General features: G+C 42.4%; 2 protein-coding genes across 2 annotated transcripts; both read right to left on the reverse strand.

Annotated features, from left to right (window-relative positions):
* LOC108785434 (kelch-like protein 10) lies at nt 1-4,320 on the reverse strand. The gene is made up of 5 exons (XM_018554501.1): nt 4,175-4,320; nt 2,810-3,299; nt 1,959-2,576; nt 1,055-1,204; nt 1-363 (listed from the first exon to the last, which is right to left on the reverse strand). Exons 1-5 carry the CDS (start codon nt 4,318-4,320, stop codon nt 1-3), a joined length of 1,767 nt encoding a protein of 588 aa, XP_018410003.1.
* A 1,586-nt stretch (nt 4,321-5,906) lies between these two features.
* On the reverse strand, nt 5,907-9,877 carry LOC108785443 (kelch-like protein 10). Its single transcript, XM_018554513.1, has 5 exons — nt 9,732-9,877; nt 8,425-8,914; nt 7,574-8,191; nt 6,960-7,109; nt 5,907-6,269 (listed from the first exon to the last, which is right to left on the reverse strand). The coding sequence occupies exons 1-5, from the start codon at nt 9,875-9,877 to the stop codon at nt 5,907-5,909; spliced, it is 1,767 nt and encodes a 588-aa protein (XP_018410015.1).
* Nucleotides 9,878-17,372: the final 7,495 nt, after the last annotated feature.

Consider the following 17,372-nt stretch of genomic DNA (forward strand, 5'->3'; position numbering starts at 1 on the left):
TCACACTGGCAGAGGACTGACAGATAGTAACTCCACCGCTTCCTCATTGCTGAAGGAATCTTCTCGAGCAGCATAATCCCGAACGTTGGGAAGGTTGGGAATGGTACAGCAGCTCAGGGCGCTACGGACGATGTTCATGCTGTGGATGTCGTACCACTCGTTTGTCTTATCATCGTAGCATTCAGCCTCAGAGGTGGTGTCAGTTCCATTGAAACCTCCGATCACATAAAGACGGTTATCCAGGACTTCGATCCCAAAGTTGCTGCGACCAGTGAACATAAGTGGTATCTCGTGCCAAGTGTTGTTGGCTGGGTTATATGCTTCTGCAGTCCTCAATCTTTCATTGCCGTCAAATCCTCCAACCTGTAAGAAATAACAAATGTTAGTCTACTCCTTAATGTGCCAAATATGTTTCATAATGATGATCTGTGTGGTCGTGAAGATCCCCATAGCTGAAGTATATAAATATGGCAGCTGCCTTTGATGACCTGTTTTTGAAGGTAAACTTGAACTGCACTCATAAAGGTTCATTCTAGGGAAGCCCAACCAGAGCCATCACCAATAGATGATTCGAGGGCCCCCTAAATCGGGAGTTAAGGTCACTTAGGACTTTAACAGTTTTAAATGGAGTACAGCTTATGATGACTTTTGGTACATTTATTAAGTCTATAAGCCTCCGTGCCCACCCCCACGCCAGATTTAGGTTCACTTTATTACTGGGTTGTAACTGTTTCCTCAGGTGACACCTCAACATTTTGGATTGTCCTTCACTTTCAGTGAAAGTGGTCACCAGGACAAATAGTGAGGGTGAATCTCCCTAAGAAGGTTACAGAAAATCTGTGTGAATACAGCCCTCTCTGTTAGGGCTCTTCTGCTGTACTACTTAGACAAATTGCACAGCAGTGTAACAAAGGAGAACTGTATGTGTATATGCACCACTAACAGCCTATTATTGCATTGGTTCTTCCCAATGTCTTGATAATTGCTTCATAGATGCAGCAACGCATATTTCCCACTCCAGCTAATTTATATACAAAATTACCATTCCACATACCGCATACACTTGATCTCCATAGGCAGCAACTCCAAGACCAGTGCGTTGGGTGCTCATGAACGCAATCATCCTCCATTGGTTGGTTACCGGGCAATACATTTCTGCTGTACTCAAGCATTCGTCGCCATCGTACCCGCCACATATATAGATCTGTAAAAACATATTGAAATGGTTATTCATAACAATGCTAATTGTTCCTCCAATGTCAACAAGAGCAGGGGTTTATCCAGAATGGGAAAAACACCATTTAATGGACATTTAACCAAAATTTTAAAGTGTAACTCCAGCTGACCTTTTGTCAACAAGAGCAAGGGTTTATCCAGAATGGGAAAAACACCATTAAATGGACATTTACCAATATCTTAAGGCATAACCTTAGGTCAAAAAAAAAAGTTCAGCTGAACTTTTTTTGTTTTTAAATATTAATTGCCATGCCCATGTTAAAGTAAAAAAAAAAAAAAAAACGCTCTTGCTGTAATCATCACCGCTAATCTGGCACTGTCCCCACAGGTTTTTTTTTTTTAAAAGTACCTGTAAGTAAAAGTGAAACTGCCGCAGAGAGAGATCATGTCCCCTCTCCTGCCAGGTACAACTGTTCTGTGTAAATGTATGAACTGGATGGACAAACAGACAATTCTTTGGTAGGCAAACCAGCTCTCAGATATGTATTCTATGTGTGTATTTAGCTGTTTGCCTGGAGGTCAGCTTTAAAGGGTAGCTGTCTGGACAGCAATATGGGGACTGCTACTGCTGATCTGTTTACAATGCATGTTTACTAGTGCACATTTTATAGCTGTCATTTCCATCCTTGCTTCACTGCTAGCAAGTACCTGACCTAGAACAAGCATCGGCAGGCAAGTGTATGTAAGTCCAAATGCTTTTTCTATAGGCGCCCTTATCTTACCTTGCCATTAAGAGTGGTGGCCTTTGCATCGCTTCTTTGTTCATTCATTGGAGGAATTAAACTCCATTGGTTTGTTTCTGGGTTGTAACACTCTGCAGAGCTCAGGCGCATGTTGCCATCAGACCCGCCCATGGCATAGATGCAATTGTTCAGGACAGTCACGCTAACGTAGCATCTTTTGCAATTCATTGGTGCAACTTGCTGCCATATGTTACTGACTGGATCAAACCTTGATACGCTGTTGAAATAGTCTATACCATCAAAACCTCCGATGAGGTATACATAACCGTTTAGGTACGCCATGCCATGATAAGCTCTGGGGCTTTCCTCGTCACAAATTACATCAATCCAGCAGCCAGCTCTACAGTCGTAAGACTCAATGGCATTTGTAGGGCTTTCGCCACTCCAGCCGCCGATGGCGAGCAACACTTCACAGGGCAGACGTGGCCTAGTCAGTAGTTTGGTAAAAACAGAGTTGCAGAGTCCATTCATGTTCAGCTTGTGCATAGCTATTGATGCTTCCATAATAATGGCTTTGCATTCTTCGTTGTTATTTACATAGACGTTGGTCTTGACATTGTTTATAAAGTATTCAGATTCCATTAACGCCATTCGAACCTGGTGCAGAAGAATAAAACAAGTTATACAAAGCATATTTCTAATTCTAGACAATTACAGTTTTAAAACCAAATTTAATTTTAACTTAAAATCAACTAAATACACCCTAGGTACATCAAAACAAAAGGCGCTCAATGTCTTACAGTTTAATTTCTTTCTAACATCCCTCGCCCCCCATCCTTTGATATGAACTATATCTTCGTACAATGAGCAAATGGTCTCTTACACCTTACCTTAGGCAAAAGAATGGCAATTTGATGACTACGATCTGCTGGGTTCCGATTAATCCATTTTACAATAGCTTCAAAGACAACCTCTTCCTGCTTAACATTGAGCTCATCTCTTTGAATTAAGTCTTGTAACTCTGTAACTGGCATGTCTAGAAACTCCTCCGAGGCCATCACTACATCCTGGAAGTTACGTAAGATGTATTCATAAGCCTTGTGGCTCAGCTCTGGGCAGCACAAGTGTTTGGAAAGCCTGCTGATGGCAACGCAGTTCTCCGCACACAGTCGGCCAATAAGAAATTTGGAGCACCGGCGGACTACTCCCAGGACATTGAAGCGGTCGGCGGCAATAAAAAGTTTATTGACATTGTCATTGGTGATGGTCACTTTTCGGTGGTAGGCATACTCAATGATCATCCTCATAATGTCTGGAGCGATTTCGGGGATGTTATAGAATTTTTTGTCTTCATCGTTCCATCTTTTGGCAAACAAGGCCCTGTACGGACAAGGTGAACACAAGCACACATTAGAATGAATATTAAGACTATTATAAATTAAACATTTACAAAAATAGGAGTGTTCAGCTACAGTGAACACTTATCCACAGAAGAATGTTATAGGTAATAAAACACAGTAACAAGGATCAGGACTTGTGAATGACATCTCTCATTTGGAGTATCATTACTTCAATGGGTATAGCACACTGCTGATATACAGTAGTACTGTGGATCGAATGCTGAGGGTGAGACTGAGCCTCAGTGACCAGTAAAGGCCAACTGTCACTGGACATTAACAAACTGAAACTCAGTCAGTTAGGAGCACAAGAAACTTTGCTGCCTGAGAGCGCATGCTCATTATAGGCATATACACATTCAGTGTGAAATAAGCCCATATTTTTGGCACCTGGGAGCCCCAGCTGTTGTGTTCTTCAGTTGCAATGGATTTTAAGGACAGAAAACGTTCATGTGTGGAGGATTTTCTGTCCATATAATCCTATGGGCAGAAAAATGTAGCAGGTGGGGTTCCTGGGCACCAAAAATACAGATGTACATAATACTGTAGGCCTATACGCTTGTATTTCTGCTCTTGTGCTTGAGTGCTAATAAAAAAAGGAAATAGTAAACATTTTTTGGTTCTTGATGTTGGGCTCGTAAACACTTTAGAGTATAGATTTACTGATGTGGTATAGCTTTACACAAGGTTATATCAGGTTGTTAGCAAGCTTGACTAGAATTGAATGGGGCTTTAAGAAAATTGCTTAAAGCTTGCAAAATGCCTGGCAGATGCTTCATAAATGCCTGCTGCACATCATGACCTTCATAGTGGCCTTCACAAGCTGGGCAAATAACGTCTCTAGGTACAAATGCTTACCTAAAGTAAGAGCTACATCCAGAAAGGATGATCTTATGAACTCTGAACTCAACGTCATCCACCTTAATGATGGCATCACAAAACTGGTCCTCCAGCCTCAGGTCATTGAATACAGACCAAGCTGTGGTACTAATTTTGCATTCCATGCTGTCAATATCGATATCGAATGATAGCGACAGGAAGGCTTCAGTTAAGTCTACATAGCAAGCTCTGGAGCTCCTGCCCTGTTCATTTCAGCTGAGATGTTTGAACTGAAATGGTGATGCAGGGCTTTTTAAACTGCCAATGTCACCAACTGGAGTTCCATATTTCGAACCGACCAATCAGATGCCACTTAACTACCGGTCATTTTGGGCAACACTTTTTGATTTTTCTTTAACTTGACATTCAGGCAATACCAATATACAGAGGTCACTGTATATACAGAATACACATGGATATGGGAATTGTTAGCGACCTGTACACACACACACACACACACACACACACACATATAGGTTGAACTAGATGGACCTATGTTTTTATTCCGCCTTACCTGCTATGTAAATATACTGTAGATGTAACTTTAATTTTATGTGCTTACAGATAACCTGTTGCTTTGCCCATGTTAGACAAACCTAACTCCTCAGCTAATACGTATCCTCTATTTGGCCTCTTCTCACACCATTTGCCCCGCAATGACCTAAGTTGTAAGCTCTGTGTAAGCTCCATGTCGGTCTGTGTCATGGACCCAAGGCTCTGGTACCTCCCCCACTCTCATGTGACATTGTGTTGACTGTGTAATTGGGTGCTCAGGCACCATACACTGCATAATGGGAGAAAGGGGAGACGGTCACATGCTCCTCCATACCCAGAGGTACCAGGTATACCAATGGGCTAAGTTAAGCAGATAAGGATGATTGGAGTGATTTTAGCTAAATTGATTTTGCCAAAATAAAAATCCCTGGAACATAATCTCTTATAGAACTGCTTAGGGAACATTTGCTTGAAAATGGAAATATTTAATTGTTTTTCCTTTATTTATAGGGTTTTTTTGGGGGGTGGGGGATATTCCTGCCAGTAACATACTCCCTGTCCTAGGGTGGCCCCTCTCTCACCCTTCTGTATCTGTGGAGCAGCAGTGTTGTCATCCCAGGTCAGGAACATAGAAGGGATTGTTCTTTAGTGCCCAGAAAGAACTTGTCAGGGCTGATATCGTTGGTTAAGATAAGACTGAGTGCATGTGACAGCAGTGGATTTTTGACAGCACTAAAAATGTATTTCTTGCCCTCAGGTCTGCTGATAGGGGGGTACAGGCAGTACTACTGTGCAAGGCCCAGGCCCGATGAAGCAACATAGGGATCTCAGCAGGTTCTGCCTGTGGGTGGCCCCAGTGCAGCATCAGTACATATAATATACTTACTATTTGCATCGGTTATCAGTCACACTGTCAAACTGGCAGCCAGACGCAACAATAGCAAGCCAGCTGTGCTGAAAGTTCAAATCCAATCATGTCTGTGGCTGGGGTTCAGGGGGGCGCGAAACTTGCAGAGGCTCATTCACTATTTTTACAACCCAGACATGAACTAGACAGTATTCATATTTAACCACATTTCTTTCTTTCTAAACTGAAATGTTGTGTACTATATTACCCAAAAAGAAGGGCGGTAACATTTAAGTTGATGTTTTTTTTTTATTTTTTGGAATTGCTAGTTACAATTTAGTTGGCATTTTTGATAATGTCAGTGTCCTGTCACACTGGCAGAGGACTGACAGATAGTAACTCCCCCACTTCCTCATTGCTGAAGGAATCTTCTCGAGCAGCATAATCCCGAACGTTGGGAAGGTTGGAAATGGTACAGCAGCTCAGGGCGCTGCGGACGATATTCATGTTGTGGACGTAGTACCACTTGTTTGTCCTATCATCATAGCATTCAGCCTCAGAGGTGGTGTCAGATCCATTGAAACCTCCGATCACATAAAGACGGTCGTCCACGACTTCGATCCCAAAGTTGCTGCGTCCAGTAAGCATAAGTGGTATTTGGTGCCAAGTGTTGTTGGCTGGGTTATATGCTTCTGCAGTCCTCAATCTTTCACTGCCATTAAATCCTCCAACCTGTAAAAGACAACAAATGTTAGTCTACTCCTTAATGTGCCAAATATGTTTCATAATGATGATCTGTGTGGTCGTGAAGATCCCCATAGCTGAAGTATATAAATATGGCAGCTGCCTTTGATGACCTGTTTTTGAAGGTGAACCTGAACTGCGCTCATAAAGGTTCATTCTAGGAAAGCCCCACCAGAGCAATCACCAATACATGATTCAAAAGCCCCCTAAATCGGGAGTTAAGGTCACTTTGTAGTCCATTTAAAACTGTTAAAGTCCTGCTCAAGATGACTGTTAGTACCTTTATTAAGCATTAAAGCCTCTGAGCCCACCCCACGCCAGATTTAGGTTCACTTTATTATTGGGTTGTAACTGTTCCCTTAGGTGACACCTAAAAACTTTGGATTGTCCTTCACTTTCAGTGAAAGTGGTCACCAGGACAAATAGTGAGGGTGAATCTCCCTAAGAAGGTTACAGAAAATCTGTGTGAATACAGCCCTCTCTGTTAGGGCTCTTCTGCTGTACTACTTAGACAAATTGCACAGCAGTGTAACAAAGGAGAACTGTATGTGTATATGCACCACTAACAGCCTATTATTGCATTGGTTCTTCCCAATGTCTTGATAATTGCTTCATAGATTCAGCAACGCATATTTCCCACTCCAGGTAATTTATATACAAAATTAACATTCCACATACCGCATACATTTGATCTCCATAGGCAGCAACTCCAAGACCAGTGCGTTGGGTGCTCATGAACGCAATCATCCTCCATTGGTTGGTTACCGGGCAATACATTTCTGCTGTACTCAAGCATTCGTCGCCATCATACCCGCCACATATATAGATCTGTAAAAACATAATTCAATGATTATTCATATCAATGCTAATTGTTCCTCCAATGTCAACAACAACAGGGGTTTATTCAGAATGGGAAAAACACCATTTAATGGACATTTAACCAAAATTTTAAAGTGTAACTCCAGCTGACCTTTTGTTTTATTTTTTAATGTTAATTGCCATGAACTGGATGGACTAAAAAGTCCTTTGGCAGGTAAACCAGCTCTCAGATATGTATTCTATGTGTGTATTTAGCTGTTTGCATGGAGGTCAGCTTTAAAGGGTAGCTGTCCGGACAGCAATATGGGGACTGCCACTGCTGATCTGTTCACAATGCATGTTTACTGGTACACATTTTATAGCTGTCATTTCCCTCCTTGCCTCACTGCTAGCAAGTACCTGACCTGGAACAAGCATCAGCAGGTAGGTGTATGTAAGTCCAAATGCTTTTTCTATAGGCGCCCTTGTCTTACCTTGCCATTAAGAGTGGTGGCCTTTGCATCGCTTCTTTGTTCATTCATTGGAGGAATTAAACTCCATTGGTTTGTTTCTGGGTTGTAACACTCTGCAGAGCTCAGGCGCATGTTGCCATCAGACCCGCCCATGGCATAGATGCAATTGTTCAGGACAGTCACGCTAACGTAGCATCTTTTGCAATTCATTGGTGCAACTTGCTGCCATATGTTACTGACTGGATCAAACCTTGATACGCTGTTGAAATAGTCTATACCATCAAAACCTCCGATGAGGTATACATAACCGTTTAGGTACGCCATGCCATGATAAGCTCTGGGGCTTTCCTCGTCACAAATTACATTAACCCAGCAGCCAGCTCTACAGTCGTAAGACTCGATGGCATTTGTAGGGCTGCCGCCACTCCAGCCGCCGATGGCAAGCAACACTTCACAGGGCAGACGTGGCCTAGTCAATGGTTTGGTAAAATCAGAGTTGCAGAGTCCATTCATGTTTAGCTTGTGCATAGCTATTGATGCTTCCTTAATAATGGCTCTGCATTCTTTACTGTTATTTACATAGATGTTGGTCTTGACATTGTTTATAAAGTATTCAGACTCCATTAACGCCATTCGAACCTGGTGCAGAAGAATAAAACAAGTTATACAAAGCATATTTCTAATTCTAGACAATTACAGTTTTAAAACCAAATTTAATTTTAACTTAAAATCAACTAAATACACCCTAGGTACATCAAAACAAAAGGCGCTCAATGTCTTACAGTTTAATTTCTTTCTAACATCCCTCGCCCCCCATCCTTTGATATGAACTATATCTTCGTACAATGAGCAAATGGTCTCTTACACCTTACCTTAGGCAAAAGAATGGCAATTTGATGACTACGATCTGCTGGGTTCCGATTAATCCATTTTACAATAGCTTCAAAGACAACCTCTTCCTGCTTAACATTGAGCTCATCTCTTTGAATTAAGTCTTGTAACTCTGTAACTGGCATGTCTAGAAACTCCTCTGAGGTCATCACTATGTCCTGGAAGTTATGTAAGATGTATGCATAAGCCTTGTGGCTCAGCTCTGGGGAGCATAAGTGTTTGGAAAGCCTGCTGATGGCAACGCAGTTCTCCGCACACAGCTGGCCAATAAGAAATTTGGAGCACCGGCGGGCTACTCCCAGGACATTGAAGCGGTCGGCGGCAATAAAAAGTCTATTGACATTGTCATTTGTGATGGTCACTTTTTGGTGGTAGGCATACTCAATGATCATCTTCATAATGTCTGGAGTGATTTCGGGGATGTTATAGAATTTTTTGTCTTCATCGTTCCATCTTTTGGCAAACAAGGCCCTGTACGGACAAGGTGAACACAAGCACACATTAGAATGAATATTAAGACTATTATAAATTAAACATTTACAAAAATAGGAGTGTTCAGCTACAGTGAACACTTATCCACAGAAGAATGTTATAGGTAATAAAACACAGTAACAAGGAAACATAATTGTGCTGCACATCTTTCATTTGGAGTATATATAGCACAGTGCCGATATGGTACTGTGGATCGAATGCTGAGAGTAAGACTGCCTCAGTGACCAGTAAAGGCCAACTGTCACTGAACATTATCAAACTGAAATTCAATCAGTTAGGAGCACAGAAGAAACGTTTCTTGTTTGAGGGCTGATGAACTCAAACACCAATACGGGCATACTGTATGCATATTCAGCAACATATACTGTATGTATTTTTGGCACCTGGGAACCCCAGCTGCTGTGTTCTTCTGTTGATAGGATTTTATGGACAGAAAACATTGTACGCGCGGAGGGTTTTCTACCCATATAATCCTATGGACAGAAAAATGCAGCATCTGGGAATCCCGGGTCCCAAAAATACAGATGTATATAATGCTATCTGCCTATACACTTGTATTTGTGCTCTTGTACACTCAAAATAGAGTATTGATTTACTGAAGTGGTATAGCTTTACACAAGGTTATAGCAGGCTGTTAGCAAGCTTGACTAGATTTGAATGGGGCTTTAAGAAAGTTGTTTAAAGCTGGAAAAAATGCCTGGCAGATGCTTCATGAATGCCTGCTGCACATTATGACCTTCATAGTGGCCTTCACAAGCTGGGCAAATAACGTCTTTAGCAGACTACAAATGCTTACCTAAAGTAAGGGCTACATCCAGAAAGGATGATCTTATGAACGCTGAACCCAACATCATCCACCCTAATGATGGCATCACAAAACTGGTCCTCCAGCCTCAAGTCATTGAATACAGACCAAGCTGTGGTACTCATTTTGCATTCCATGCTGTCAATATTGATATGGAATGATAGCGACAGGAAGGTTTCAGTTATGTCTATATAGCAAGCTCTGGAGCTCCTGCCCTGTTCATTTCAGCTGAGATGTTTGAACTGAAGTGGTGATACAGGGCTTTTTAAACTGCCAATGTCAACAGTTGGAGTTCCATATTTCAAACTGACCAATCAGATGCCACTTGACTTTCTGGTCATTTTGGCCAACACTTTACTAATACTTACCTTCTATATGCCCCTTTGTCACACCATTTGCCCCCCGGTGACCTAAGTTGTAAACTTTGTGTAAGCACCATGTCAGTCTATGTCGCAGACCCAAAGCTCTGGTACCTCCCCCACTCTCATGTGACATTGTATGGGCCTGGTAATTGGGTGCTCTGGCACCATACACCGCATAGTGGGAGAAAGGGGAAAAGGTCACATGCTCCCCTGTAACAGTACCAGGTATATCAATGGGCTCATCAAAGTTAGACAGATAGGGATGCATGGAGTGATTTTAGCTAAATTGATTTTACCAAAATAAACATCCCCGGAAAATAATCTCTTATATAGCGGCTTAGGCGACGTTTGCTTGAAAAAAAAAATTCATTTTTTTTTTCTGATGAGTGACATACATTTCCAAATCATGACACCAGTTTTCAGCAAGCCCTCAGCTCCAGGTGTGTCTGAGGTGTTAAATACCTATTCTCGCTTTTAGATGTAATAGTTGTGTCTAAGTGCTCACAAAACAAGGTGCTATTAGATTTATTGGCCAGAAAAGGCTCTCATTTTCCTTCTGATTTAGTTTCATATTGGCTGATCATCTGTGACATCATGGCTAAGCCCTGGCCAACTGCCACTCTGCAACACAACCTGCTCAACTGTCTCTCTTCAGCAAGACCGGCCCAACTGCCATTCTCCACCTGCTACTTGATATGGACTTTCCTGACTCACAAAGGTATTAATAAACCACTTGTGGTTCCTAATGTAGAAAATGACTTTTACTTTTCAATGCTTAACCGAAATTGTTCACTTTAATGCTTAAAGAAGAACTATGGGATACGTGTTTTTCCCCATAGTTCTCCTCAGGATCACAAGAGGACATAAACTAGCTACAGCTGGCGGTATACTAAGACATTACTGTTGAGATCCACTCAACTGTGTGATTGACAGCTGGCTCTGCCTATCTAGAAGCAGAGCCAGCTGTACCCATCCCATCTGTTCCTCCAGTCAGCGATGGAGGATCGGTCAGGGGAGGGGGGAATCCCTGCAGGGAGCCGTGAGTGACAGTCACGGCTCTCTGCAGGGACAGGATCAAGAAGTGAGCGAGCTCAATAGTTCACTTCCCAATCTATTGAGCCGAAGTGTGACAGTTTCATTGTCACACGTCGGCTCGAACTATGAGGTTGAGTGAAAATCACTCACCTCATAGTTCTCCTTTAAGTTGACTGAAGTTTTTACACAAGGTAATAGCAGGCTTTTAGAAGTCTAGAGTTAACTAGAGTTAAGCGGAGCTTTACAAGCTAATTGCTCCGCGAATAACATCTTTAGCAGACTATAAATGCTTACCTAAAGTACGGGATACATCCACAAAGAATGAATGTTGAACTCAACGCCATCCACCTTGATAATAACATCACAGCACTGGTCCAGGCCATTGACTCAGTTCGTGTTCCATGCTGTTAGTACTTAAACCAGATAATAGCGCCAGGAGGGCTCAATGCATGGTCATATATTTTCTACTCTGAAAGAGCTCCTCTGTCCATGAAATCTAGCTGAAATGAGCTGCCAGAGCTGTGTTTGTATTTTCTAAGCAGTAAAATGCTTAAAGTCCCCCAAAATTATATATTTTCTCAAAGCAGAGGCTCTCGAGAATTTTGTGGTGGCAGTTGCAATTTTTTATGCTGCACAACAGTATATTGAACTCAAAGTTTCAGGAAAAATGCATCTAAATTAATCTAAGCACCCAAAAACAACTTATAATACTAATGCTTTTGGCAAAATGTAAAATATGAGGTTGTGTCGAGTAAACAGATACCAAACATGTCAAGTTTCAAAATTGCGTGGGCCTGTGAAACGAAAAACTCCAAATTGTCCATAGGCGAAACTTTAAGGCTGGGTTCACACCTAGGCGGATTGAATATGCACGTTTTTCGCGCGGTTTTTTTACCGCAAAACGCGCGAAAAACGTGCATATTCAAAACGCGCGTTTCTGAGGGATACTTGGCTGTATCCCAATGGAACCCCCCGACCAAAACGCCCCAAAGAAGTACATGTACTTCTTTGGGCGTAGGGCGGTTTCCCGCACGTTCGTACTTGCGGAAAACCGCCCAGATGGGAACCATGCACATTGAAAATAATGGCATTTCCCTGTTTGAGCGTTTTTCCGCGAGTACGAAAGCGCGGAAAAACGCCTAGGTGTGAACCCAGCCTTAAAGCCTTTATAAGTAATCAATTTCGAGTCAACTGTGAATAATGGATGTAGAATTATTGCTCTCACTCTGGTGTGTGTAGTTATATCCAACATGAGTGGTGTAATCATCGTTGTCATTTTGATACGTAGGCGCACCCAACGTGTGTGTTTATGTTCAGATGTACGTGTATGCGAGGACAGGGGAGTTTAAAAAATATATATATTGTTTTTTATTGATTTTTTTCAACTTTAATTTACTTTTTATTTTTACAGTTAACTTGATTCTTTTCACACAGGGGGCCTGATAGCTGAAGCATATATACAAACTACCAGCTGCTATAGCGCCCAGGAGTCAGTTTACAGGTCCATGCTGCCACGGACATACTTCTCACATCCGTGGCAGCAAAAGTGTTAAAGTGAACTTTGCACATCCAAGGCAAAGAAACAGGTTCTCTTTAGCAAAGATAGTCCTTCCCTATCTTTTATAGTCCTTCCCCTATCCTCACTTGACACTGTTTGGGCATAGTAATTGGGCATTCAGGCACCATGTTGCACTGCATAGTGGGTGGAAGCGGAGAAGGTCACATGCACCCCCATACCCGAGGTTACCCCTATTGTATTTCTATGCACTCTTCAATGGGACACAGATAGGAATGAGAGGAGTGATTTCACTACAATTGATTTTACAATGAAAATACCTCCAGCAAAATTTCACTGCAACAGAATGTTTATCTCAATGAGCTGATTAGGCGACATTTACATAAAAAAATCTACTCTAAAAGTTTTTTTTAGTTGTCTTTTTTTTTTTTGGGGGGGGGGGGTGTATTTTGGCTATGTTAGTTTAGTTCATTTAACGGTCTTTGCAGCTTGGATTTTTTTTTCTCTTTTAATCTAGGACCATTTTTGCCACACTGACCAATCATTGCTCCCCATAGCAGGCACTATGCTGCTATACAGCTTCCGGGAATGCGAGGTGAACTTTTCAAGTTGCAAGACTGTTAGAGGCTGGAGTGGACGGCGGGCGAGGGTCATCATTACACATAAGTGGCATGGGTATCAAGAAGGAGGGGTGAGGACGATGCTGTGAGTTAGTTCACCTTTTCATTTTTTGTAAAAAGGTGAACTAACCCTTAAAAGCTGGACATACACTGTTCAACAAACTTCTGCAGTCACCATTTGGGTATTCAAGCAGCTTAGCTCTCACCAAAGCTTGAATGCAATAGCTGACAGGAAAGAGTCCACCATCCATGGTGTTTAGTGTTTAGCATTTTTTTCTAATTCAAGGGCTGCACCACTCTATGGCACCAAGGCCATAGAGTATACAAGTGCCAGAGCTCAAATGGTTAAAAAGCAGTATGTTTCTGTGAGGGAGATGTATTTCTTATCTATGGTTCCCATTCCAAAACTGAAACAAGACAATCATTTGATCCCAGTAATATTATATGATTAACAGATAGGCACTTGGATCTACATCTGTATTATGGCCTCTGTTACCTCCAAGCAAAAGGCATTATGTTATTTTCTCCCTCAGAATTTGCTGGCAAAAGCTGCCGCTGTTTTGGCTGCCTGTTTCGAATGAGTAAGATGCCAACGGCGCTTGTAACAGTAACTGAGCTGATGTGAACTTGCTTACGTTGCCCTGCCAAGTCCTTTCTTTTTTCCCGAAGAGGAAAAGAGGAGATAATACTCGCACAAAACTGGATAATCCAAGGATATTTTATTAAAAGGGCAAAAATGTTTGTCCTGAATCAATCAGCGTGGCCCCATTAGGAGTCAACACACTTTTCATACTGTTGCTGCATTGTATTTATTCTGGACCCAAACCAAGTGTGATTTTGTGCCTCCTGGGGAAGAGAATCTACGTGTTTTCTTTGCTTTGATGTTTATGGCTAAATGTAGTGAACCCATGTCTCATCCATGGTCATAAATCTGGTTCTGTTGGTAGTGCTGGATGCTTGCGTCCTCTGCCGTGTGTTGTGGGTTTCAATCTTTGACCCCTACATCATCATAGGACACAGCTGTAAAGTAGGCCGCCTGGGTGTGGAGGATAGGACCAAGTACCTGGGAAAACAAGCATCTAAGGCCTCATTCACACTTAGATATTAGGCACAGCAGCAGATTCCTGTGGGATTCTTGTGGCTGGAATAAAGGTGGTTCTGGACAGTTGTGGTCACTCAGCCTATATAAAGAAATGATAGGCTGATAGGAACCACCGCTGTTCACTGCACATTTGTCCACACATGCAGTGGTTACCTGCAAGTAGGGACAGATCTCCGACCCTGGACACAGACAGATTGTGTCCATGGCTGGTCACCTCTTCCAAGCCGCAGTTAACCACTGAATTTGCGAATACATGGATAGTGGCGGAGAGCTATGGCTCCTGTCAAACTGCTATTGAGTTGTACAGGCTGGGCAGCCAAGTATGAATGAGACCTAACATTCCTGGAAGTGGCAGACTGCTGTGCTGGAATGGTAGGGAGCAGTGGCGTAACTAGAAATCACAGGGCCCCATAGCAAAATTTTGTATGGGGCCCCACGATTGCTAGTTATGCCCCTTGCAGAGCCCACCAGAGAGTGACCCTGCAGAGCCCACCATAGACTCTCTATAGTGGGCTCTGCAGAGTCTCAGATGGGCTGCACACCTCTTACCAAGCATCAGAGGGATGCCCTGGCCGGGCCGCCCTGTGCCCGGGCCCCATAGCGGCCGCCTGGGTCGCTATGGCGATTGTTACGCCACTGGTAGGGAGATAGAACAGGTTGCCGGAGAGGTATGCTCAGAGCTTTTCTCTTGCAGGGCACCTTTAGGGCTCATAGCGATGAGCATTCTTGTCAAATGCAGCCCTTTCTATTCAAACACAGCTGCATGCGTTTGAAGTGAAAATGCAGCTTTTAGCCAGTAAGGTATCGGGAGAGTAAATATTACTCTTCCCAATACTTTGAGCCAGCATGTGACACTGCAACTGTCACTCACCAGCTCTATATACTGAGAGTTCATGTACAGGGGTGTCCCTACAAATTTATCTCTCTGAGGCCAGGGGGGTGGGGGTTATAGTGGGGTACACAGCACACATTACTGGGGTTGATTGGTGGCCACTGGTGGTGCACATCCCATGTTCACGGTACCACAGCTCTTCCCGGAGTCCCACCCAGCTCACTGACATCATTGGTTGCCAGGAGCTTGGTGGGATCCCAAGAGCTCTTGGGATTTTTTTAAATTTAGATAGAGTAGTAAGGAAGGGCTAAAATCCCTACCAGGTTATATTTTTGCTGTGTGTGTACCATTGAGGACATTTCCTTTCACTCCGTGTCCCAGAGACACAATAGGAAGTTAAAATAAATCTCCCAAAGGTGTCCCCGTTTAAGAGTTTTCCATTACCTCTTGTTCTGGGGCCAACTCTAAAGTTTTGGTTTTCCCCTCCCTTTCTTGGTGACAATGGTTACCAGAGTGAATCTCCCTAATGGTGACCTAGACAGCAATAATGAAACTTGGCAATGGGTCTAACTCTGCCCCATACTATTCATTACTTAAAAAAGGTATTGACTAGAGATACACTTTAAATTCAAGCTCAGAAATGATCAATGCCCTTTTAAAAGCACACCATTGCTTTGGCCTGCCCTCATATTTCAGATGGTGCTCAGAATTTCCCCCCTATGTATCCTAGCAAAGCCCCTGCCTGCCCACATATGGTCTGCTGCAATTGTAAGAACAACACAATGTAGCTTTATTAGTGGAAAAATAAATGTAAAAATATTACGATGACAGCTGGCAGCAAAGCCGCAGAATTCGCATCTCACTGGACAGACTTTGCAGATTTTAAACACTCCATAATTATTTCAGCTACATTTATTTAACTCAGCACTCTATTCTAATGACCAATAATGGGCTTATTTACTCTTTAATGTGTTCTTTCTCTGTATTTCTTCGTGAGTCTGTTCCTTTCACACAATTATCTGCTTATAAACAGATTACAACCGGCCATATTGCACTCTAATTCCTCACTGACATCATAGGCCTGCTGATTGGGATAGGGGAGATTAATTCATCATTTTCTAATCTGCTTCTGACATCATACTAAACTACAATCAGCTGCCATTAATAATTCAGATCAATTGCAATTAACTTTAAAGCAGATTAATTTGGAAATAAAAACACTGGCAGCATGCGCATACATAAAAATGCTGAAGAGACGACCGTCCACTGCACTAAAAGTTTAATGTACAAAATCATTAGCAAGTTAAATTGTGTTAGCGAAAATTAGAAGTGAACATTAGGCAAGCTGATAATGAGACTAATGAATGATGTAATTGGTAGCTATGCTGCTTGTACAGTAGTGGCACAAAGGACACCAAAGATGGACAAAGTTCGTTAAGACAGAGTGACCAATCAGATTTCAGTCTCAATGGGATAATTTTAAGTGGCTTCTATGGGTTACAGCACTGCACATGTTGCTCTTTGTTTTAGTAAAGAGCAGCTCCAGGCAAGAAGTAGACTACTAATGCCAACCATTGAACACAGGAATTGTGCTTTACGGTGACACTAAAGTCTGAAATCTTGTGAGCTGATAATTTCCTGTGCTCTCTGTCTGTGATGCACTTTTATCACTTATATTGTTCCCAGCTATGTTGGTTAACTACAAAACAATTACCTCCTATTATGGCTGTAGCGATGACCCCCGCAGGAGCAGCTTGTAATTTTGTGTTCTTCTACCTGTTTTGCAGTTACAGTCCCAGTTCCAAGCTCCAATAACGCCAACACTTCTTTAATGATCAGGCTCGAGTCTCTAGGACAGGGGTGGGCACCGCTTGCTTTCCAGCTGTGCTTTAAATTCCAATGGGCCTTTGCCATTGGGAGTAATTCCTGTAAGACTTCATTCACAGCTCCAGTTTAGGTGCACTTAGGGATTCCTGCATCAGGTACTTGCGATTTCCTGCAGCAGGAATCCCAAATAAGCCATTTACAAGCGGCAGCTGTCACCCATTCAGGTTAATGATCAAATGAATGGGTAACAGCGGCCACATTTGAAAGTATCAGAAAGCTGGCACACCATATGTAATTGTATGTGATAGGATTACATGTAGTTAGTAATCAATCACTAT

This window comes from Nanorana parkeri, unplaced genomic scaffold (genome assembly GCF_000935625.1).
Source record: "Nanorana parkeri isolate BGI_ZX_2015 unplaced genomic scaffold, ASM93562v1 scaffold9, whole genome shotgun sequence".
NCBI classification, from domain to species: domain Eukaryota; kingdom Metazoa; phylum Chordata; class Amphibia; order Anura; family Dicroglossidae; genus Nanorana; species Nanorana parkeri.